The sequence below is a fragment of the Oxyura jamaicensis genome, chromosome 3 (assembly GCF_011077185.1).
Source record: "Oxyura jamaicensis isolate SHBP4307 breed ruddy duck chromosome 3, BPBGC_Ojam_1.0, whole genome shotgun sequence".
Lineage (NCBI taxonomy): Eukaryota > Metazoa > Chordata > Aves > Anseriformes > Anatidae > Oxyura > Oxyura jamaicensis.
The window spans coordinates 67,274,579-67,298,249 of record NC_048895.1 but is presented as its reverse complement, the minus strand read 5'-3'; the positions used below and the strand labels follow the sequence as shown (position 1 = coordinate 67,298,249).

Sequence of the window (23,671 nt, the reverse complement as noted above, 5' to 3'; positions counted from 1 at the left end):
TCTTCTCTTCTCTTCTCTTCTCTTCTCTTCTCTTCTCTTCTCTTCTCTTCTCTTCTCTTTTCAGAGGCACCAGCACAGGTCTGCCATGCTGTCACTGGTGCTAGGCAGGATCCTGAACGTTGCCAGGAAAATGAGGAGCACAGGGTGATGCCATTCCTTAAAGGACAAAGTGAAATTTGTGTGACAAATGCCACCTGTCACATTATGAAATTGATGAATTACCACTTACTGAATTAGTTTGTCCTCTTCGGTGACTTGTAGAATTATAGCAGAAATATTTCAGCTTGATTTTATAGCTTTATAGATTTTGGGAATGCTAACCTCCTCCCTTTCATTGCTAAAATTGCAGACCTGTAGTTTGAAAGGGACCTCAGTGACTTTTCTATTATGAAGGGATAGTGTATAAATATAAATAAGTATTTGAAGAGTGCTGTGATTTCTATTTTGGGGAGGTTTTACTGATCACTGCATGTTTTCCTTTTCCTTTCTTCTCTTGAATTGGATTGCTTTGTATTCACTAAGAAAGCAAAAATAGTTTTGGCTGTAGTTCCAAACTGGCTTGTAGCAAGCAGAGCACATCTGATGGCCCGTGAGGATCGCCTGGGGGGAAGATGTGGGAGGGAGGGGTTGAATTTCTCATCTAGCTACTCGACCGCCTACATGCCCAAATAAATCAGCTCCCTCCCCGTGCCTTCCGTCATCCCTGAAGGACTTTGTTTGCCTGTGGGCGTTAACTTTCCCTCAGCGACAAAAAGAAGCACTCTTTTTATTGACCTTGACACGGGACCACTTTCCACTTCCCCATTTGCAGGCCTCTCCAGACATGCGGCCGTGTGCATCACTGTTAGGCTATAGGCTGTTGGACTCTTACAGGTAATCTCTGGGGAAATTTTCCTGGCTGACAACAAAGGGCAGCCTGAAGGGGAGCTGTCTTGATGCTGAAGTGCAGTTGTTTTACTGCTCTGCTCAGTTGCACTGGCCACGATTTTTAAAAAGGGGCAGCTGATGCATGCAGCCACTTGGAGCAGTGTTGAAGGGGTCAGATTTTCAGGAAATCTGAATGAATTTCAGGTTAAAACCCATACCTTCATTTTTAATATGCAGCCAGTCAATGAGATCACTTTTGGAAAAAGATCTCAGTGGGAATCAGAAAGGAAAGTGGCTCCGTGGATGGACAAGGAGTGCTCAGCTTTCCCTTGCTACGGTTAAGTCGTGATGGTCTGCATTGTGCAGGGCTGCGGAGAGGGGCCTGAGAAATGGCTTTGCCCTGGAAGTAAAGTAGTCGGTTACAAGGAGGGACAAAAGGGAAGCCACAGATGTGCTGCTGTTAACAGAGCCAAAAGAACAACTCCTAATAAGAGCTGTTGGATGTGGTTATAACAGAAACAAACTGTTAATAAGAACATAATCCATTGAATCTGAACCAGATTAAAACAAGCAGCAGTTTGCATTGTCTGACTGGTGCGCACATTTAGCCAACATGGGAATGGCCAGAGCTAATGTGGTTTGGTCACAACCAAGCATAACTTAAGGCTAGATTTTCTTCAAACTAGATGTGGACTTACACCAACAGAAGTTCACTGATTTCAGTGAAGTTACTCTAATTTAAATGGATGGGAGAAGAGAATTGAGTCCCACGCTGGAGCAGGGCATTGTTGGTAGTGTGAGTCCCTGATGGCTTTCCAGCTCCTGGCTTCTTTTGCATGCTTTTTTTTGGCTGGTTTGAGGAGCAGGAGGTGAAGGATTTTGGAGAAGCCATAAAGGTCCTGTGCAGAGGAGTCAAGCAGAAGTGCACAGGAAGAGTAACAAGCTGGTGAGACGGGGACTCAGTCATCTTAAAGCACAGCAGATCATCAAAACTGCTGTTAGTGACCTGAATTCTGTCACAGCACAAGATGCATGAGCATGCTCCTAGGGGGTAGGTAGCCAAGCAGCAAAGCAAGCAGTTATCTGGCCAGAGATATTTTGCTAGATAAAAAGTGATTTTGTGCCACAGTGAAGTCACCCATGTTCTGGTGCTCCTATGGCTGGTTCCTGAAAGGCTGAATTACCTTTTCTTTTCTTACAGGGGTTCGTTGTCAGATAAGCGGTTTATATTTACTTCAAATGGTAAGAACAACGCCTTTCTTTTTAGATATTCACATTTTACCTTTTTATTTAAGTATTTTCCTAAAAGTTTTGAAAAGCAATCAGATTGTAAAGAATGTTAGATTGTGTCCAGTAAGGATATTTTAGGACAACATTTTTTTTAAATTGGCAAGTAGGATAAAAAAATGAGGGGATATGAAGTGAGCTAGAAAGAAAACAGAATAGGAATAGGTCATATGCACATAGATGAGAAACAGAAATAGCATTCTGATGCTACATTTCTGGTGCTAGCATATGAAAAACGGCAATCAGATAATTCTATTTTTATGTATTTTAGGTGGCAGAAAATGAAAGTAGTTTTTCTTCAGATATTTATAAGTTCCATCTTCATTATACCAGAACTAAAACCTACAGAGGAATGAAAATATATTTACATTGAACTTACACAGAGCTACCTTTGTTTATGAGTTTCAAAGAAGCAAAAGCATCTTTAATCTGTCAAGCTGTTAATTTACATAAAACACAGCAAAGAGAGGGGAAACGTTCATGCTCATTCATTCGAGTTATATTTCAGTCATCTTAGATAAAATCATTTACTGTTCCACTGAAAATTGTTGAACATATATAGGCCTTTGAAATTGCTGGGAAATTATTTTTAACTTAATTGAAACCATATCACATTGGCCTGTTCTTTCTGAGGAACCTTGATGTGTAGAATTTTGTGGGTTCTTTGGTGGATTTTATAATACTTACCTGCAGCTATTACCTTCATGATATCACCTCTTGGCAGCAGTATCAAGGAGCTTCTCTAATGAGTAACTTTCCTAGCCCTCACTGCAGGTGAAAATCATGAAATATTTACAGTAAAGTGTTCCTTTCAGTACAGTGCCTTCATCTTAAAATGTTTTGTACAGCAAAATTAGTTAATGCCAAACTCTAAACATAAATGTTACGTTCCAGAAGGAAAAATAAATAAATAAATATAAGAAGTCTTCACATGAACAACAATAAAAAAATATTAGGAGATTAAAAAACAAAAGGGCAAATGAAAAATAACAGATGTAGTCAGAAGGTGTTGTGTATGTAGGAGCTGAGTTGGTAAAGGGACCAACTGGGACTCCATCCCAGTACTGCATTATCCACTATAAATTGACTGGCAAACACCACAGTTAATGGACAGCATCAGGTTAGCACCAGATTAGGCAACATCTGACTTGGCTGTTGTGGGCGGTCTTCATATGTTGCTAGCCTAATGGAAAAATACGCTGTGAAAACACAAAATAACCACTTATGTCTGTCTGTGTTGGGACTCCTAGGCTGCAATAAATCCCTCAGTCTGGATGAAGCATTCCTCTCCAAGAGCCAGATCACTGCGTCTTCCTACTGGGAGGAGACCAATGAATTTGGACAACTGTTCCAGTGGTCTCCTGACAAGGCTTGGCTTCAAGTCCAGGGACTGGCTTGGGCCTCTAACCACAGCAGTAACCGTGAATGGCTAGAGATAGACTTGGGAGAGAAGAAGAGAATAACAGGTAGATCACACTGATTATTAGAAGCTGGGTTTTCTGCTGGAGAAAGAACCTAATACAGTTGAAAAGCTAATAATGCACTAACGCAATCTTTCTTTCAATAAACGTCATTAAATGCTATGTATGAAGGGATATTGTTTTCATATTAAAGAAATCACAGCAATTCACAAGACTGGTCTTCCTATAATAATATAGGATTGGACTCACTTTAATGCATGCGTGATCTGTAACGATGCTGTAGGCTCAGAACAAAATATTTACACAGTGACCAGTAGAATCTGGATGTATGGTAAATGATTGCTTAGGATCTATTGAGAATGCTTTTCTTGAATCAATAAGAAAGGTTTCAAAGTCACAGAATTTGAAATAATGGCCCTGGTGAAAGAGATTCCTGTTTTCAGCTCCTGGTTTAGCGATTAAAAAGGTGAATTATAGGTGCTGCTGAAAGTTTAAAGACTGCTGATATGGACCATAATATCAAAACAAACAAACAAAAAATCACCATTTTTAGAGCCATTACCTTGGGTTCTGTTCAAAGCTCTGTTTTTTGAAATTCACAGTTCAGTCATGATTTCCATTCTTGCCCCAACTTTTAAACTCAGTAACGACCCTTGAATTCCAAACATAGTTTGAAAAGTAAATTAAGGCTTTGAAGGCAAAGGTCTCTGAATTGGTATTTCTTGCGTGTTTGCATTTGAAAATCTTCTTTTGAGAAAGAAACTTAACTTGAACATGTCTTCTGCATTCTGTTACTAGGAATTAAAACCACTGGTTCTGGATCCACAACACTGAATTTTAACTTCTATGTAAAGACATTTATAATGAACTACAAAAATAACAACTCAAAATGGAGAACTTACAAAGGAATTCTAAGCAATGAAGAAAAGGTAAGAGGAAGTAGAAAAAGCACAGAGAAAAAATGTATATGCTGCCTTGACATTGAAGGACAGGCTTTCACTGTCAAGAAAGATTAGGAGTTTCAAACTTGTCTGGACTTGGACAACCTTCACCAGAGTAATTTACAGCTATGGAGTAGATAGTGAGCTTGTTGAAACAAGGAGTCTATCCAGGGCTTGCTGAAGTTGTGAGATATACATACAGAGGTATGTGAGTGTGTGTAGTATTTTTATTTTTAAAGAAGGGTATTTGAAGCTGTACAAGAGGCTATTTGGACAAGCTCAGCTCAGCAGTTGTACTGCATCAGCAAAGCTGAGATTCAGCTTCAGATGCATCAGGATGGTGCAAAACAAAACACAGAAAAGCAAAACAGCCATCATGGGGAGGAGCACAGCCCCGCTGGTGGAGCTGTACCTGCAGACTGAGCTTCTCTTGGGGTGGCGTTGCGGGCCGCCCCACTTCCTGCCCTGCATGGGCATGACTCTTCTCACAAAAGTCTGTAGGAACCAATGTAACTGCACTGAAAATAAATGCTCATAAACCAAAAAACCTGTACACACAACAGCTGTCACAGACTCTGACAATGAACTGATAAAAGCAGCACAACTAGGTCTGGCAAGCGCAAGCAGTGTGTGTAATGCACAAGTCGGTATGCAAACACGTTTCTGTGAAAAATTCATGTTTCAAAAGCCCCTCTGCTCCCACATTTCCAGATCTTCACTAAACCTTTGTGGGGGTGGGAGCTCAGCTTGTTCCAGGGCAAGGTTTTACCTGGTCCTCAGTCTTGACGATAGTTTTTAGAAACTTGTTAGACCTGTGGAGAGATTCCTACTAGCTCTGATTTTCTTAGCTTGTACAGAAAGGAATCTCACTGCACTATGTTAATTGGCTTAAGATTTTTTATGTGATAAATGTTAAACTTAGGGGATGTTGGCCCAAAAAGTGAAAAGTCAACCTAGTAACAGGTGAATTTTGTGAAGGCTAGCCATTTAAAATCTGCTGTTTTGCAGTTTTCTACTGTTTATTGTTATTTACAAATAAAATTATGAAAGTATTGTTATATATGATGTGTTTCAACTACGGAGCATGACAAAACCTGTCCATCTGAACCTTGTGTGGCCTGCTGTCTTATCTAAGATATGCTGAGCTTGCTTCCCTATCTGATCAGGCTCTTAAATTCTAATAGACCATGCCGAGACATCTCCAAGAACTAATTTTGCAAGGGCTACTGTTCTGTATGTAGGCTGAACCAATCCTGGGAAACACTGTAAAAGTACAGAAAGAAAGAGATACAGCTACATAGTTAATAGTCTTCAGTCTTGGTACAGAAAGCTGACAAAGTTACTAAAATATCTAAAAATCACTTTAAATAAATAAATACTTTGGTCGGGTTATTTTTCTTTTTACATTTGTATCCCCCATTGCCCAAGCAAGGGCACTGCAGTGCTATTAAATAAAAAATGATAGCATTATACCAGCATACATTAACTAGAAATTACACAGAATTGAAAAGAATGATAATCTTTCTTCTCCAAGTTAATAGGAAAATCTGATCATCTGTCAGAACCAAAAAGACTGTTTCTTTTCGGAGCTCCCATTTCCAAAGGTTTTGTGGCTACATCCCAGATGATCGATATATTTGGTTTTGGATAATGAAAATGGTTGAAGGTGGAAGTCAGGAGCATTTTTGAGAAAGACTTTTAAAGCACAGCAAATAACATGCTTGCATTTTGTTGCAGATATTCCAAGGCAACTCCAATTCTGGTGACATCGTACGCAATAATTTCATCCCCCCGATAGTGGCCCGCTACCTGCGGATCATCCCTCAGACTTGGAACCAACGCATAGCATTGAAGCTTGAGCTGATCGGCTGTCGAATAATGCAAGGTATGGGGTAAGCAGTGCTCCCAAGGCACAGCGCCTCGAAAGTGTGCTGAGCTACCACAACACAACTGATTCCCTGCTCTCTGTTGCAGTGAACAGTTCATTTACCCATTCAATGTGGCAAAAAACAAGTCAGAGCACGGAAACCTCCCTTGGGAAAGAAGACAGAACTGTTACAGAGCCCATCCCATCAGAAGAAACCAATTTAGGTAATACTACCCATCACTACATTTTTTCTACGATACATCATATCTTCATCCCAGCCTGAGTAAACTTTAAACTTTCTCATGAATCAAAACTTTTATTTTTCCTTCAGACTTTTTTGAAGATTAACTACAGAGAGAATAGGGAGGAGCATGGCTTTTTTTTGTCTTGAGGCACAGAAAGAAATTGAAAGCCTTAATTTCCTTGATGTGAGAAATATCAGGCTTTCTTTTCCCTGTCATGCTGTTTATTTGCCGTGCTTGGTAAGCTCAGTGGACTATGCTGAGCACTCATTAGCATTTTTGGAGGAGCTCTTGTCTTCTTCACTCTCTCCATTTTCTAATTTTTGTAATATACGAGACAGTGGTCTCACAAAAGTGTTACCTTAACTCCTCCCAGATCAACCATAACTCCTCCCAGAGCAGGTCCCCAGCACCAAGCACTGTACAGTAGTGCACAATTGTGTAATTAAACATTTTTCATAATGCTTATGTTCATGGGTGTCAGACAAGCTACATTCTCATACTTCTCCCTCAGTGCCTTAGTTTGCAATCTTTATCCTTTAACGTTGTGGAGGTAGTTCCTGAGATCTTAATAAAGCAAACAAATACAATTTGTTGCTTATACTAACCGGTGGATCCGTAGCCAGGCAGGAATTGAGACCCACCACACCAAACGCTGCTACCTGCTAGGTAGCTGATGGTTGTAGCGCTGTCCCTGTAAACAAACTGGTTGCAAGAAGTGACCACTGCAAGAAAAAAGATTTGAAACTTCATGTCTCTTGCCAAAAGAAAGCTCAGTTTGTCTGTGCAGTGATATGGGTAAACTGTATCCATCTTCACTGAAAATGAGATCTTTAGAGATTTTATCTGCTAAATTGTAAATACCCTGTGGACATGTGCACTGCCTTATTCTCAAAGCCTTGTAAGTGTCTGCAGGAATAGCGAAATGCACACTTCTGACACAAAAGCCACCCCACAGATAATTCCCAAATCCCTGCTCAAAACCATTTTTGTTTAACACGAGCCAAACATTTTTCCCTATCTCCAGTCTTGGAAATCTTTGAACTATTCTGACTGAAATGTTTCAGCCAGTTCAGCGGGAGCCAGACACTCAGCATAGAAAATTGCAGCTTTATTTAGCAGCTTCATAAGCAACTGAAAACAGTGTTGCTGTAAGGGGCCTTTTAAAAATGTTACCTAGCATGTAATAAGAAAGAGCTGCTCTCTGTAAGGATGTGTATAGATAGTAAACCAAGTGTCAGCCTTGAGAAATGCATTTAACTCTTCTGACTCAGCACTGTTCCATATATATACATGACAACTAAGTACGGCTGAGGAGCACTTTTGCAGTATTATAATTTTACATCTTCGTGCCCTCTTGCAAGGAGCATTCCTGCAAGATTATCTGCCTTTTGCTGTATTCTGTGCAGTAGAAAATACCTAGCTTCCGAGTAATTTGCCTTTTTAACATTTATCCATTTATTTCTTCATGCAGGCTTAAAGCTTACAGCTATAATTGTCCCAATCCTCATAGTGCTGTGTCTGTTCCTGTTCTCTGGAATTTGTATCTGTGCAGCCCTACGAAAGTAAGATACTGTCTTTTGTCATTGGAGGTATTTGTGGCTACCTAGCTGGTGCTTCCAACTACATGCCCTCTTTCCAGAGCCTCTTTACCAGGAAACTGGAAATCGATATTTTTTGGAAGTCGTCCTTCCACACAGAAATCACACTGTGCCTCTGTAAATTGTACTTCTCAATCAGCCCCCAGTCAGATGAAACCAAAGGTGAACTAAATCGCAACTGCACCCCCCAATTTACAGTCAACGCAACTGGCTGTTCCCTTCAGCCTACGTATACCCACAAGTGCTTAGATGTAATGAAGTCAAAGATGGAACAGTTTGCACACCAAACCAGAGCAAAAATTCAGTGAGGGGAACGTTTAAGCTATCTGAAGCATTTTCCCTCATTTCTCTCCTGTTGTGTTTCTGCTTCCTGGTCACTGAGGGCACTTAACCGTGCAGGCTGAAATTGCAGCCAATCTATAAGGAGTTGCACACATACACTGAGATAAGCAGATAAAACGAAGCCTCTTCATTTCACAAGTCAGAGGATTGGAAGAAGCATTGCTAGCTTTGGGTCCCACTAGTTGTCCATTCCTATAAACCTGCCTTCGAATGCAGAACAGGGAAATGCATCTGGCAGCAGGTAGGGATTTGGAAGTCTAAGCAAAGCTCTAGCGATGCTGCTTCATCCCTAGCAGCACTCAGCTCTGCCCTGAATTTCCAGTAAAATCTACAATCTAGTCAAAGAATTCAGAAGAGCAGACCCCAAATATAACCTAGAGTGACAGATAAGGACATGCACACATCAGCTCAACGAGTGCCAGACAGAAGGAACTTGAACAGCAGCACTCAGGACGTACATACAGATGGGGAAATAACTGAGCGTCAAAATCCTGGTTTGCATGCCTTGCAGTCTAATAAACGCCATCCTCCAGAAACTAAAAGCGAACAGTTGTTCTCAGCTGCTAAACACAGATTCTCTGCTGAAGCAAAGGAGTGAAGACGAAATGCTGTGAGTGCAGAAGTTTATAAATGCTTTCCTCTTCTCGCAGGCAAGAAGCCAAAGGACTTTCTTATGGATTTTCCAATGCTCAGAAATCAGGTTAGTGGAGAATGGTGAGCTTTGCCCCTTCCTGTCGTGTCTGCGGGGCCAATGGGAAGGGTTTTATGCCACTACACGTGAAATGCTTCTCAAAGAACAGCCACGTTTCCTCATTCTAATTCACTATTTCATATGAGGGAAATGGCAAGCAATAGTCCCACTTGTGTCATCCTAGCTCAGTGCCCAGAGAAACAATGTAATTTGGTTTCTATGACAGAAAGGCAATTAGCAAAAGATCTATTATACAAACCGCATAAATTAGCATATAAGAGTGCTCCCAGGTGCCCTCCCTTTCCTTCCCTCCTCCAAAACACCTATTTTGCAGAAAATTGCTACTTTCCTCTTTTTCCCCACAGCAGAGGGAATTGCTGTTCTCCAAGAGAGCAAGGGCTAATAAATTTTTTATGGCTTTAGTGTTTCCATCTTGCTGCCCTCCCTGATTGGGACTGTATTTATGAAGCCTATCAAAACTGATTTGTACTTCACATGTAAAATCAGAGCAGAAGATTGGCTTGAGGACTCTGCTTTAGGAGATGCCTGCAAAACCCTGGTGAAGTAACATACTTTGTCTTGCTCAATTATGCTTTCTAGGGCAGGGTCTCTTCCCAGCCTGGAAGGTGGGGTTTAACTGTTTTTCCTGGTGGGCCAGCTCTGCAGAGGAATATCCTTCTGAATCTTAGCTTTCCATAAAAAAAGAAACCACTAAGCCATTTGCATGTCTCTTGACATGTCTCTTGCAACAGCCCAGCTCCAAAATTTCATCCCTCAGCAGGTGTTGACAACAGGGAAAGGGACTCTGTTACCCATTTCAGCTCACCCTCATTAGAAAATTAATTTGTACTTAAGATCATATTTGCTAATATGATTTTTCAAGGTCACATCATAATCCGTTCTCACTTGCTAATGAGGACAAATCCCATGAAATTGGAGATAGCCTCTTACCCACTCAGTTCATTTGTAGAGTATCTGCTCCATAAATCAAGCTCCTAAACACTGAACCAGGCTTTGGACTCAGCAAGCTGGGAGCTGACCCCACCTCTCCATAAACCTCACATCACCTCCATAAAGCTCACGTTACAGGCACCAGGCAGGGAACTGACACTGTGGACGTTCTCTCTTCTGCCTCACGAGGATGTTGTGAGAACAAATTAATTGATAGGTGCAGATGATGAGATATCAAGTAAACAGAAGCTATAGCGTGCTACTGAGGGAAAAATGAATAAATAAATAAAAATCAAGCATTATTTTTTCTACATAAATGATGCAGCTGTTTTAAAGGTGGTATTTTACTGATATACCTTGTTAAGGTATAACTATAGGCACCTACAGAGTTTAAGCCCTTCTTGACAAGAAAGACAAATGAGAAAAATCCTCTATAAAGCTTAATTTTTACTTGAAAAGTCTCAGCTGATAATTCACTTTCTCAGCCTCCAAATTTAGGGGGCTTTTTTTTTTTTTTTGAGAGCAATGAGTACAACAAAAATTTAACTTTCTGATCAGCCTTCTGATTTTAAGCATTTAACTTTCTGATGTCTTCTATTTTAATTTCTTTCTCACAGGTTGCTGGAAACAAATCAAGCAGCCCTTCACCCGACATCAGTCGACTGAATTTACCATTAGCTATAGTAATGAGAAGGAGACACCGCAAAAACTAGATCTGGTCACAAGTGACATGGCAGGTAACAGTTGCTCCCCCTCTGATCCACTCACTTTATTTTGTGCACAGAGTAGCTAACAAGGAGCGACAGACCAGCAATATTAGAAGCTCCAATTTCCATGAAAGCTGAGGCCAAGGAACAGATTTCTCTTTTTTATCCCACATGTAGAGTGAAGCAGCACTCGGGGGGGGACGCTAGCTGAAACTTCTCTTTTATGGGATTTTTTTTCTTGTAGGTATTGGCAAAAAAATCCCTCACTCTGAAATACTTACAATTCAAGGTAAGCATGGAAGGCACTCAGGCAGAGATGCAGTGCAAGGATGTGCCTAGGATAGAGTAGTTTGACTTTGCTGACTAATTTCTGTGTTTCTATTTAAACTCAAACATCTCTGGCAGTGGTACAAAATATAATGCCTCTTGCTGCTGATCAAATAGAAAAATTGCTTAGTTGGTTTGTGGTGGGATTTCACGCCCAGCTGGACGTCGTGCTGAGATCTGTGTGCAGCGGTCCTGCTGCCTGAACTATTTTGGAGATGAGACCTCCTGAAGTAGCAGTGGGTTAGATGAGAGCAGAAAAGAACACCACAGTGCTCCTCTCCTGTTCTGCCTAGGCTCCAGGTCACTCAGGTCACTGTCTGGATAGAGCAGATCCCTGCATCAGTACTATTTGTATCCCAAACGGGTGGGTTTTTAATTCATCCTCTGAGCACATCTTATCCCTGACTGTTTTTCTCTGTCTGGAAAGGCTAGACCAACCAGCCATTGATAGCAGTCATCAGCAATCTTCCTGAAAAATTAATTTTCTGTTTCCAGCCTTCAGACATTAGGAATTTCTTAGGATTTCTCCAATGCGTTTCTCAGAGAGAAATGTATTAAAAAAAATGTAATTGTAATTCCATATGGTGCTACCCCTGGATATCTGTCAAAGACAGTTTGAGTGCTTTACAGAAACCTTCAATATAAATATGCAGAGACCTATAAAGCAGTTTTATTTCATGAAGGAAAGGGTGTAAGCAAAGGTTCCTTATAACTCATGGTTATCCAGCTACCCTGGCTGTGTGCAAGGAGCCTCTGCTGTCCCCAGCCTTTCCTCCTGCAGTGTGAAAATTCATACCTCTCCTTCTGTCCTGACAGCTCCCAAGGCTTTGCATTTCACCTACAGCCTCCTTAAAAATAAGAAACACAAAATAAAAACTGTGAGCACAGCCCAGAAATGTGCAGCAAACGCTATTTCCTAAGTAAATTGCAGAGGGCATGCAACTTGCATGTAGGGCACCATCCCACATGAAATCGTTCCCCTCGAAATCCCCTGCTGTTTGCTGCTTCTCATGGCAGCCCAGAGCAAGCGGGGACGCTTCTTGCTGAGCGAGTGAGATTACTCAGAGCAGCAGCAGCAATGCTGGCGAGAGCTGCATCACTTAGTGACATATCCTAACACCTTCACCCTACATGCTGAAGTTTGGGAAGTGGCCAGGAACTGCCAGAAAAATCTTTCACAGGACATATGGGATTGAATTTGACGCTCATGTCAGATGAACTATGATGCCAAAACAGAGACTGAGCTAACTTCTTCACGCCTGCGCCAAAATACAATACTTTATCAGTGTCACTTACTGGAGCTGTTCAGGCCACCGTATCTATCAGGAAGCGATTTTCACTAGCACCAAAGTGAAAAAGTTAGAAGGCTGAATTTCCTCGTGATAATTTTCCATGATGTTTTGAAAACCCGGTTAGCTCAGACCTCTCTCCTACACGGCAGCCTGCTATCCTCTTTGACTAGAGGTGTGAATATGCACTTCATGAGGAGGCTGCATTCCCTGGGTCTCACCTCCTGCTCCTGCTCAGGTCCGTTCCCCATGGCCAATGCAGTTCTGCCCCCTCGGTGGGGTTAACCATCCCCTGGGTGGGGTTAACCACTCCTGCTGCTCGCCTTATGGCTTGCCCCCCTCGTACGCACACTTCAGCTCTGAGCTGACTTCACACATTTCACACTTCCCTTGACTCTCTTGGCTGCCATTCCGCCTAACTTTATCTTCCCTGTCAGTCAGCTACTGTGAGATTCCTTTTAAATAGAGCCGGCGCTTGCGCTCGTTAAGAATCCTCCAGGCATCTTAATTATTCCCAAAGTGGAACGAACGCGTGCTTTCAGAACTTCTCCTTCGTGGAACTTCATGCAAAGTCCTCTCTCTCTCTGGCTTGCTGGTGATATTTTGTTAACTTCTGTCTTTTTTTAGGGTTTTGGAGTATACTCCAGAAACGATGATAATGTATTTGGGGGGTAGGTGGGGAAAGCAAGGCAGGGAGCGAGGCAAGGGCTGGCAGATTGAAGCTCCTCTGCAGAGCAGCTTCTGCCAGGCTCTGTGGTGCTTGCACTGAAGGAGGGTACAGAGACAGACCTGGGGCAGCATTTCCTCACATCCCTGATAATCACAGATTCAATATAATAACCAAGTCATTTTCTACCATCTAATATGTAAAATAATCCACCTATGTATTATTGAGAAGCTCATAATTCTTTTTAGATTATCAGCAGCCTCTCATGATTGGAACTGGAACAGTAACACGGAAAGGATCTACTTTCAGACCCATGGACACTGAAGAGCAGGGGAGAAGGGGGAGTGCAGAGTTTGAAAACCACTACCACTGTCCGCTCAGAGCTAACCGGCACGAATACGCGCTGCCCCTGACCAGCCAAGAACCTGAGTATGCCACCCCGATCATAGAGCGGCACGTCACCAGAGAAAATAATTTCCCCTCTGAAAATGGCTATAACGTCCCTGTAATCTCGTCGCAGAAGCATTCCCTCTCTGCCGGCAGTTTCTCTAGCTCATGCAAAACCGATACAAGGAACGGAGACTATCAGACACCCCAAAGTGTAATAAACTATGATAAACCTAAAGTTAACAGTATTCTGACCTCCGTGAGCTACAGTACGGACTACCAGAAACCTCAGACGAATTCACTAGGCAGTGAGGGTTACTCAACCCCCAGAGACTGCCTAAAACCAATAAGCCAGACAGCAATGACAGCTCTCTTGTGATGTGCTGAGCAAGAGAGACGTGGTGCACAGGAATGTCGCTGCACAGCTTCCGAAGCGAAAACAGAGTTTTAAAGGATTCTGCTGTGGAAGGCAGAAGGCAAACAAACCCTGTGTACATAATATTGCAGTCTTGCTGGGTTCTGACATCTGAAGAAAGCATATGCTGTTTATCACTGTTTATAGCAAGAGAGATGTTATCAGTGAAGACTGTATATCTTATTTTCTGTAACTGATCTCAGTGCTCCATTTGCAATGTGTGCAATTTGTACATAGCTTTTATTTAAGGATAATTTCTTAAGTTTCCTTTTCACCTGTGGAATTGAAAGGAGAAAAAAAAAGTTACTGCAGAAATGCCTGTTTAAGAAAAAAAAAAAAAAGCAAAAAACTCTTTCTCCTTCTATTTTATATGCAGTTGTACTGAGAGCTGTATATGGTGTATCTTAAGGTTGTTGTATCTTAAGGTTGTGATGCTTCAGTTCCTTTCCTATGAAAACTGAAGATAGGGCATCACTATAGTTCTTCTTGGGAGGGTAGAAGTAAAACTACTTGAAGCATGAAGTGCACAAGAGAAGGCAGCTGAGCATTTAAATATCATGTTCAATCTCACCTGCCCAGCTGCTTTTTAGCAGCAGTTCTTAGATGCTTGAATTTGATCTAGTATATGAGCTGAGCCTAACCTGCTATTCATGTCAAAAACAGGTAGAAAAGTAGAACCAGCATTGGATTCAAGACATGGTGATCACTTTGCAGACACATCTGTAATAAAAAAAACATCAACACCTGCGAATATGTTTTTTCAAGAAGTATGTGTGGAAACAAAATGTGAATTTACAGCTAAGAATTAAATCCTGTTCAAGCCCTAGCTGATGCTGTTGCTGCTAAATTATAAGGAAACTCATTCCTTGACACAAAGCAGCATAGCTTCTGAACTCTTAATTACTCCACTGGGTATTTTTCTGTCTTATAAATTTAGTGTAACATTTCCATTTGAAATATCTAGTCAAACACATTGTGTGTATGGCTTACTGTTGCATTTAAATTTGCAAGACAGCAGATCGGCACAGTTGTTTTCAAATAGTTTTTCTTTTGTGGCAGATGTTATCATGAATTCTGGTTTTGGACAAACTTGAAGAAGCTTGGGGATGGGTGCAATGTATTGCACAGTAGTTGGCCCCTCTCTCAGCGGAGGTGTCATTGAAGCTAAGCAGCTTCAGTGGTGACTGGGACCATCCGCTGCCCTTCTACTTGCAGCACATGGAGCCTTACCTTAACTTTGTGTCCTAAAATATCAAGAAGTGATATACTTCTGGGAAGGAAGAACAGTGCTATATTTAAGGCATGGGCTGGGAAATTAGACCACTAAAATATGAGCTCTGGGAAAGTCACCATTTCAAGGCCCTCTTGTTTTCTTTCTGTGTAAACAGGATTGTTTGCAAAGGATGCAGCAAAGATTGGCTGTTTGCTCGTAAAGTGCTTTGTGATCCTGGGATGGAAAGTGCTGTAAGAATACAGAACAGCTGTAGTGACACTACATACAAATCTTGTTAACTCAAGCCATATCTGACCTTAAGAAAAGCTCTTAGTGGGTTCTTCACGTATGCTTGTTTCGTGGCCTCAGTGGTGCAGTTCTGTCACGCCAATGCACAGTGCATGCAATTCCCGTGCAAAGAAGAAAGTCGAGCTAACCTTGTAGTCCTCCTGTGTTCGCTGTCAATACAGTTTCTGTGAAATGTATAAAACACCTCAGGTTCTGAAGCGAAGCAGCAGCAGCCTGTTTGTTAGACCGAGCTGGGCGGTGTTGTTTACCTTCTGTTGTTTACATGTCTATGTAAATAAAGCACACTGGTATTTGTAAATCAGTCACACAGGCCTGGTACTTAACTTGGTGACTTTATCATCACTGCACACCCACTCTTGTCACATATCCTGCAGGGTGAGAAATAAGTGTTCCTTACTCTCTGCAAAAGTGCCAGTTGCGAGGCTGCAATTTATGTTCTCAGTATGACAGGCTAAAAAAAGATTATCTCGGTGCCCCATTTAGCCTGGCTTCTCTGTCCATAATCTCTAGAGAAGAAGCACCCACGAACAAACTTGTGCACCCAACCCTGCTGCTGGAAGCACATAACTGAGGAGAGGATGAGGATGCCCCCCCAGTGAGCCTGTAACCAATACTCCACCCACGCAGCTAATTAGCCTGACGTGTCACTTCACAAAAAAGCAGAGCTCAGCGATGCGAGCTATTCCCCACCTAATGAGGCACCAAGATAATGCAGCAGTGCAACAGCAGCAGGCAATCGATGCCATGGCTCGTATTGCAATAACCTTTTGGCATGCCTCAGCCACGTGTTCTGCATCTGCAGCGTGCTACAAGTGTCATTCTCCCCCTCAGCCTGGGAAACAGTTTTTGGTGCCCCTAGCAGCAGATATGCACATAACTTCCTACCTGTGTAGTCTCTCCATTCTGATGGCAGCAGAGATACTAAACCCTGACGTAGGAAGGAAAGGCACTGCCCGAATCTCCCAGCAGTGGTGGCTCATCCTCATGCTCCGCCTCAGAATGGCTCCTCCGGCTTCTCTGCCTCAGCCTGTTTTCACAGCCAAAACCAGCTGCCCGTATAACAGTCAGACTTGGCAAATGCCACATAATTAAAAATCTTCCTTCTACGAAGAAAGTTAGAACAGGCCCTGTTTCAAAACATTAACACAGTAGGAAGGGCTGCATTTGCACTGGGTCTCCCTCCAACACCGCTAGATTGTGTCGGAGCAGAGTCTAACCTCTTTACCAGCCTGACCATCTGGTTAACGGAGACTTTCAGTGATTCAGTACCAAACCCCTTTCCTGAGCAGGTGCTCCCAGTAGGCTGGAACAGTAAAACCATGCCAGAGTTCACAATAAGGTTAAATATTAACCGGGCACAGCCCTAAGGGTCTACCTGTTCCAGCCTCCGTTGATAGCAAGCCTCTGACTGTGCTATGAACAGGGTCACACGTTGTCACTTATTGTCTCTAACCGAAGGAACTGAAGAAAGATTCTTGAGGTAAGAAAGTGCAAAAGATGGTGATTTAAAAAAGAACTACCACCCCCGAAGAAAATAAATTAATAATAAATAAAAATTCTCCAAAGACCACAACAATTACACAAATGTGTATGTAGCCTACGTGCCCACATCTGAGGAGCATTGCGACCACTGAGCTAACTGTGGTGACCCCAGCACCAGCCCTCACAGCTGCGTGCTCATAAGGGAGGGATCCCTGCTTCATTCTTAAAAAACAAAAACCACGAGGTTGGATCCCAGCCATTACAAGCAGGTCGTGAATCCCATAGCTTGTCTACAGTACTGGCTGGCCCAGGAAGACTGAGTTTTAATACAGACTTTCTTCATATTATCCCCATTATTGACCATCATTTAAAATCATAGAATCGTTAAGGTTGGAGAAGACCTCCAAGATCATCTGGTCCAACCATGCCCCTACCACCAATGTCACCCACTAAACCATGTCCCTAAGCACCAGGTCCAACCTTTTCTTAAACACCCCCATTTGGCAGCTCCCCACTCTGTGAGCAGATAACTGTGGAGCCCAGTCCAAGGCACAAACTTTCCCTGCACAGAATGGGAATGTCAGGCCGCAGGCCCCATGACAGGAGCAGACACCTGACTGATTAAGTGCTCGGTGGGTCACTGGCATTGACAGATATGCTTTGTTTCTCCATGGTGCTGGAGTCTTCTCTCCTGTGCAGATGTATGGCATGCATGGACTGCTGTGCCCTCCCCAGTGCCACCCTGCTATTCCCAGGCTTTTGGGACACTGCCAGCTGAGCTGCTGTGGGACATTTCTCTACTGCTTGGGAGGAAAACAGACTTGTAGCCACAAAGACGATGGGAGAAGGCAGCAGAGGCCTTATAGTGCTCAGATGATCTATCTAACCTGCAGCTGCAGCGCAGAGCAAGCCAGGTGCACAGTGTCAGTAAGTGGCAGAGCCCACACCTCTGGGGAGGTGCTAAGGGAGCCCCCAGGCCATCGCTGTTGTGAGCCACCCAGGCAGCCTCCATTTTGTGTCTGTGTAACACGGGAGGCGACTCCTGCCGCCCTCCAGCATGAGGCCTCACTCACCGGGTACCTCTGAAGAATCTAAAAACCACAGCAAAGAAGTGCAATTGCCATAACAAATTACACTATTTGCACTAAACTACACTAATACCTTTTGACCTTAAACCAGTAGCATTGTGTTGCACCAACACCTTAAAAGCGGTGCATATAAAGTCACCAGTGAGGTAGTTAATACACATTAAACAAAGTCTAATTATTTGTCTGTGTCCTGGCTTTTGCCAGAGTCAGGCAGGTTTTTTTTTTCTTTTTTTAGTTTTTTGTTTTGTTTTTGCCAAAGCCAGTAGTTTCTCTCCATGCAGTTCAAATTAATTTCAGTGGGGGTGAGTAACAAAAAGCAATTACCTCTGAACAAGAGGTTTGTGACCTCTAAGAAATGAGCCAGAGGTGTCACAGAAGTCCTGCAGGGTCAGGCATCTACTGAAAACCATGTAAAAATCCATCAGTGTTCTTCCATTAATCCTCTCTCCAAACCAGGGTAGGTTTGGTCAGTGACTGTGTGTCCAAACAGTTCCCTTTAGCCTGCAATCAGTCTGGACTGTAGGAATGACAAGGTCATGTTGCTGCATTCCTTTTTTCTTTATTTTTTTCTGTAATAGTAAGTCCATTCTGCTTTCTTCTTTTCAATGTCAGTGATGATGTAAGCCTGTACTGACCTCCAACCCCTTCTGCAATAGTACAGCATGGGGTAAATGAGCTGAATTTATCTTTTCATTTGAACCTCATCAGTACTGTTGAACCTGACACCTTTACCAAAAAATACCCTGCCATAGCTGCGTGGGGTTAACAAGACAAACAACACTATAAAGGAGCAGTGGCAATGCCTATGAATTACTGAAGACTGAATAAGTTTCAAGGAGCATGCTTATTGAAAGGGAAGGTGCCATTACCGCACGATAACTTTGAAACTCAAAATAGAAACCACTCCTGATAGCTTCCTTTTTTTTTTTGGAAGCCCCTTGGTAACAACATACCAGCTACAAAGGGCATACAAGAAGGGGTCAAAGCGTTTCTAAACTAGATAAAGACAAGAGGGGCGACATCCTTAGTTGGGGAAAACTCGTGTTGTAAATGATAAGGAGGACGCCTAACATCTGCTTTGCTGTGTTATCTCATTGTATAGTCTGGACATGAGAATTGGGAAGATTTTCATTCAAATTTCACCATATTTGTTTAGGCTTGGCATCACATTATGGATCTGTAAGTCCTGATAAACATTCTCCATTTACTGTATGCAGAGGTTATTCAGTAAGCTGTTGTCTTGGGCTGAGCTAATTCATTATTTATTTAGCCACTAGCAACACCGCTACCAAGAGTCCATGCAACATCCAAGAGATTATAAGCCCACTTACTTTTATACAGACAGAGGTATCCAAAAAATAAATTCAGGAAGGAGACAACTTGATTAAGTTACAGCACATCATTTTTCAGCATAACCAAAAATATAAGCCCACGTAGGTGACATGCTACTGAAATTAAGGTTCCCATGTCCTGACCACTATCTAGAACTGGCCTCAGGAATCCATAATTTTGGGTAGACATAAACTTTTTAACAGACCTAATTGGAAAAGCTCCCTTAAAGATCTGCATTATCTGCCCACCTGAAGATGAACAATAACTCTGAATATCCAGCATTTCCTATTGTGAGTCTGAGCTAGTAAAAAGAGTGAGAAAATCTGCAAAATAACAAGTTACTCAGACTGCAAAGTTCTCTCAATCGGATCAGATATTAACAGACAATAATAGACTGTAAGACATACACTTTTTCTCTCGCAGGTAGACAAGAAACAATGCCAAAGTTCTAGCCATCAAAGAAATACTAGCAACAATTTAACACAAATACAGAAACATCCAGCAGTGGCTGAAGCCTGACGCACTACAGGGAGCTTATCAGAAGTCTCCCAAAGAGCTACATGAGGAGCGACAGAAAGCAGAGAAGATGGTGACACTGGCCATAAAAGAAGGGGACAACAGGCTGTAGAGGACAGCAAGTTACATTAGCCACTACCAAGCCATTGGTCTGAACAATTTGATGCCTTGGGCACATACAAGAAACTTCAGCCTTCCCAAATGTATTTTGCACGTCTAAACTTCTGCGGCCCAGGCCACCCATTCCACAGATGGACAGACTGAGACAGATAGATGTGCTGCCGCTTGTCCAGAGCTGTATCAACTAATCAAACCCACCCAAAAACATAAAGGTCTTTGAGAACACCAATCACAAACCTGTTAAAACAGGGAGACAAGACATAGGTGATAAAGCCTGAGATGCGCTAGCATACCTTACTTGAAGAGGCGGCTTTTCTTCACATCTATGGCTAAGCTTTTTATCCTTAAGTGACACCATCTGCTCTGACAGACAGTTCTGTAAAATTTGAATCTGGTGACCTGGTTAAAGTATGCCTGTAACATGGAAAAATGAGAGTCATACATGGATGTGAAAAGGTTGTGGACAGTTCTTACTTTCTCTTCCATACGTATGTGCATATAGTTAACTTTCCAACAGATTAAGTCACACTTGATCCCCCCTGATTCTAGTACAGTCACTTCACTATCTAAGGACCAGCATCAAGGATATAAATATTTTATGCAAAAGAACATTTGGCTGATAAGTTCACTGATCACCTGGTTAATGACAGACATGTTTGGAAACTGCCCTACCATTTGGTGGTCATTAGAAACCAGCAGTGGGAGAGAAAACATGACTGGTGGGTCAGTGTGAACACATCTTCCTCTTTCCCTGAGGAGAGAGAGAAAGAGAGAGAGAGAGAAAGAGAAAAGGGAGGGAGGGAGAGAGGGAAAGTCTGAAACTAGGCAGACCAAAATGCAATGTTCTTCTCCCTTTTTTTGCTTCTCCTCACTTCCAAATCTCAGCATGGTTGGATGTGATGGGCAGTCTCCATCCCAGCAAAAGTGACAGGAATGTGAAGAGCCCAGTTGCACACCATGATTGAAAGGCATTGGAAAAGCGTGGGCAGGAGAGTCTCCAGACCGACCTGATAACTCATTTTGTGTTTTATCAATGCTCTTGGCCTCTTCTTTTGGAAATATTGAATCCACCCACAAACATGGAATAAAACTTTCACTGCTTGTATGTGTGCTTGTAAGAAAGCACTCATTTTTAAAGTAATAAATGGAGATATTTAAGCAGTCTTTAACAAATCATGAATCCAGAGCTATATGAAATTATAATTTTGTATGTGTGTGTTCAAGTTTGCTTGTCCATATACTCCACAGATGCAGAGAACAATGTTTACTGTAAGTTGTGTCACCTGAACAACGCTTGCAACAGGATGCTAGCTAGACTGGATGTTTGCTCTTTTAAGAGTAAACGTTACTAGAAATAGTACAAAGAACAACAATTAAAACAAATAAATAAATAATAAAAAAGTTGTTTTTCTGTTTTGTTTTGTTTGTTTGTTTTGTTTTGTTTTTTTTTTAAATCCATTTCTCCCAGTCTCGTGAATGCTGAAGATTTGAAGGAAGCTGCTGCCCCCTTCTGGTTCTAAATAAAAGTGCAAATACTTAGCACTAAAATGTGTAGGATTCTGGTCACAAATTAGAATTACCAATAGGCAAGTTTTGATTTTGACAGCAGCATAAAACTGAGGTAGCTCAGAAAACTATGCTTTCATATTTAATTGGAGAAATCAAGACAACTACTTGTTGTTACTATAAGTTACTATAAGACTTAACAGTCTTGCCAATATAGAAGTGGCACAAAGCTTTGCCAAGAGAGGTTCAGACAGGACATTAAGGAAAATTTCTTTACTGTGAAGGTGGTCAAACACCGGAAGAGGCTTCCTGGAGAGGTGCTTGATGCCCCATGCCTGTCAGTGTTCAAGAGGCATTTGAGAGGCATTTGGACAATGCCCTCAATAGCATGCTGTAACTTTTGGCTGGCCCTGAAGTGGTCAGGCAGGTGGGACTTAATCTTTGTAGGTCCCCTCCAACTGAATTATTCCATGCCATGTGTTTGCACCTTTCAGTTTAAAATAAAATCAGTTTCAATGTTAGCAACAGGTTACCTGGATCTAGATTAATCACCTTACGAGCACAATAAATTTGAAAAAATTCTGCTGGCTCCCTGAGTTTTCTTATGAGACCTCACTTCCATAGTGAGTTAGCACCTGACCTGTCAAACAAAATAGGCAAAAAGAAAAATCAAATGAACAGGAAACTCTTCAGTAACACTCACTTGGCAACTATACAAAAATCCCCATTTACCAGAGCAGCATCCTTCTATAAGAAGTCCAGTCACCAGCTTCAAACCCGAAGTTGCCAATGCACAGCCGCTGAGGTGCATTGAAGGGCTTAAGCCATAACTCCCACCAGGAAACCCTTCACAAAGGGATGTAAACAACCATGAAGAATATAAATGAAACTTGGGGTGGAATTGGTGATCCCTTTGCAGAGGTAGCCCAAAGGCTCTACTCGTAACAGGATCAGTATGGGTAACCCACAGCAGCACTGCAAAACAAGCGTCAAAACAGAGAACACAATAGCTTGCACACTTGCAACCAGCATCTAATGAAGTTGAAGCTACTAAGATCACTAAAATGAAAAAGAGACAAACAACCAATATAATGGGCATATAAAATCTAATGAGGAACCTGATGTGTAACATCTCACAAGCCATCTTGGCACTTATTTGTTGTGTCAGTAGAACAAAATGAGCGTGTTTCTGAAGAAAGACGCCACTTAAGAACCAAACAAATTCATCACATACAGTTTCACAGCCTAATGGGCCCTCAGCAAATTCCCCGGGAGATCACAGAGCGGTTTAGGTTGGAAAGGACCTCTGGAGCCCATCTGGCCCAAGCCCCAGCACAAGCAGGGCCACCTAGAGCGGGATGCCCAGGACCACGTCCAGGTGGCTGTTGAGGGTCTCCGAAGAGGAAGACTCCACAAGTTCTCTGGGCAACCTGTTCCAGCGAGGCTGTCGCAGCAGACGTGCTGCAGTGAAAGATGCAACTCCTCTGTGTCCATACTTACTCACTCCAGAGATGTCACCTTTTTCACCCAGCCTAGAAACATACCCACACAAAATCAGAAACTTCAGGAGACTGGCACCTCCTCTGACCACAAGGCTAAACCAGGAAAAACCTGGCATGAAGCCCAGAACACAGAAAGAAAATCATCACCTGTCCTTAGCAAATGGAAGGCCAACAGCAGCACACTCCCCACAGGCTGTTCCAAGAGGAATTTAACTGGGACATCCCATTTCTTGTTGGAAGGAAAAGCATTCAGAGAATGCATTTCAGAAGCATAAGCCCAATGAACAGGGTAATTATACCCTATCAATAGCCTGAACATTAATGCTTTCATTCCCAAAATAAAATGATGATAAAACACTTGGACAATACCAAAAATCATTAGATAAAATTATGCCATTCTGCTTTATTCCATTTTACAGAAGTGTTATTCTTTCAAGTACTGAGACATTTGATGGGAAATTTGAGATTTAATCAAGAGGGGTTTTGTTAACAATGTGAAGACTTAAAACTTAACCGAAAAACTATCAGGTGTCTCCCAAGCCTCCCTGATTTCTGACGTTTTCTTATGGGTAATCACAACATGCCTGTGAATGTCTATAGC

At 42.2% G+C, this 23,671-nt stretch overlaps 1 protein-coding gene across 4 annotated transcripts in view; it reads left to right on the top strand.

Moving 5' to 3' along the window:
* The window catches only part of DCBLD1 (discoidin, CUB and LCCL domain containing 1), a 48,989-nt gene extending 33,164 nt beyond the window's left edge, over nucleotides 1–15,825 (top strand). The window contains exons 7-16 of one of the 4 annotated variants that reach the window (XM_035320130.1): nucleotides 2,069–2,109; nucleotides 3,405–3,620; nucleotides 4,374–4,504; nucleotides 6,254–6,401; nucleotides 6,491–6,607; nucleotides 8,100–8,190; nucleotides 9,219–9,268; nucleotides 10,828–10,947; nucleotides 11,162–11,206; nucleotides 13,449–15,825. In XM_035320130.1, coding sequence (XP_035176021.1) covers nucleotides 2,069–2,109; nucleotides 3,405–3,620; nucleotides 4,374–4,504; nucleotides 6,254–6,401; nucleotides 6,491–6,607; nucleotides 8,100–8,190; nucleotides 9,219–9,268; nucleotides 10,828–10,947; nucleotides 11,162–11,206; nucleotides 13,449–13,966 — 1,477 coding nt within the window. In that variant the 3' untranslated portion in view covers nucleotides 13,967–15,825. The remainder of the gene's footprint in view (nucleotides 1–2,068; nucleotides 2,110–3,404; nucleotides 3,621–4,373; nucleotides 4,505–6,253; nucleotides 6,402–6,490; nucleotides 6,608–8,099; nucleotides 8,191–9,218; nucleotides 9,269–10,827; nucleotides 10,948–11,161; nucleotides 11,207–13,448) is intronic. The other 3 variants (XR_004749082.1, XM_035320131.1, XM_035320132.1) reach the window with 3 other exon arrangements.
* The last annotated feature ends 7,846 nt before the right edge of the window (nucleotides 15,826–23,671 follow it).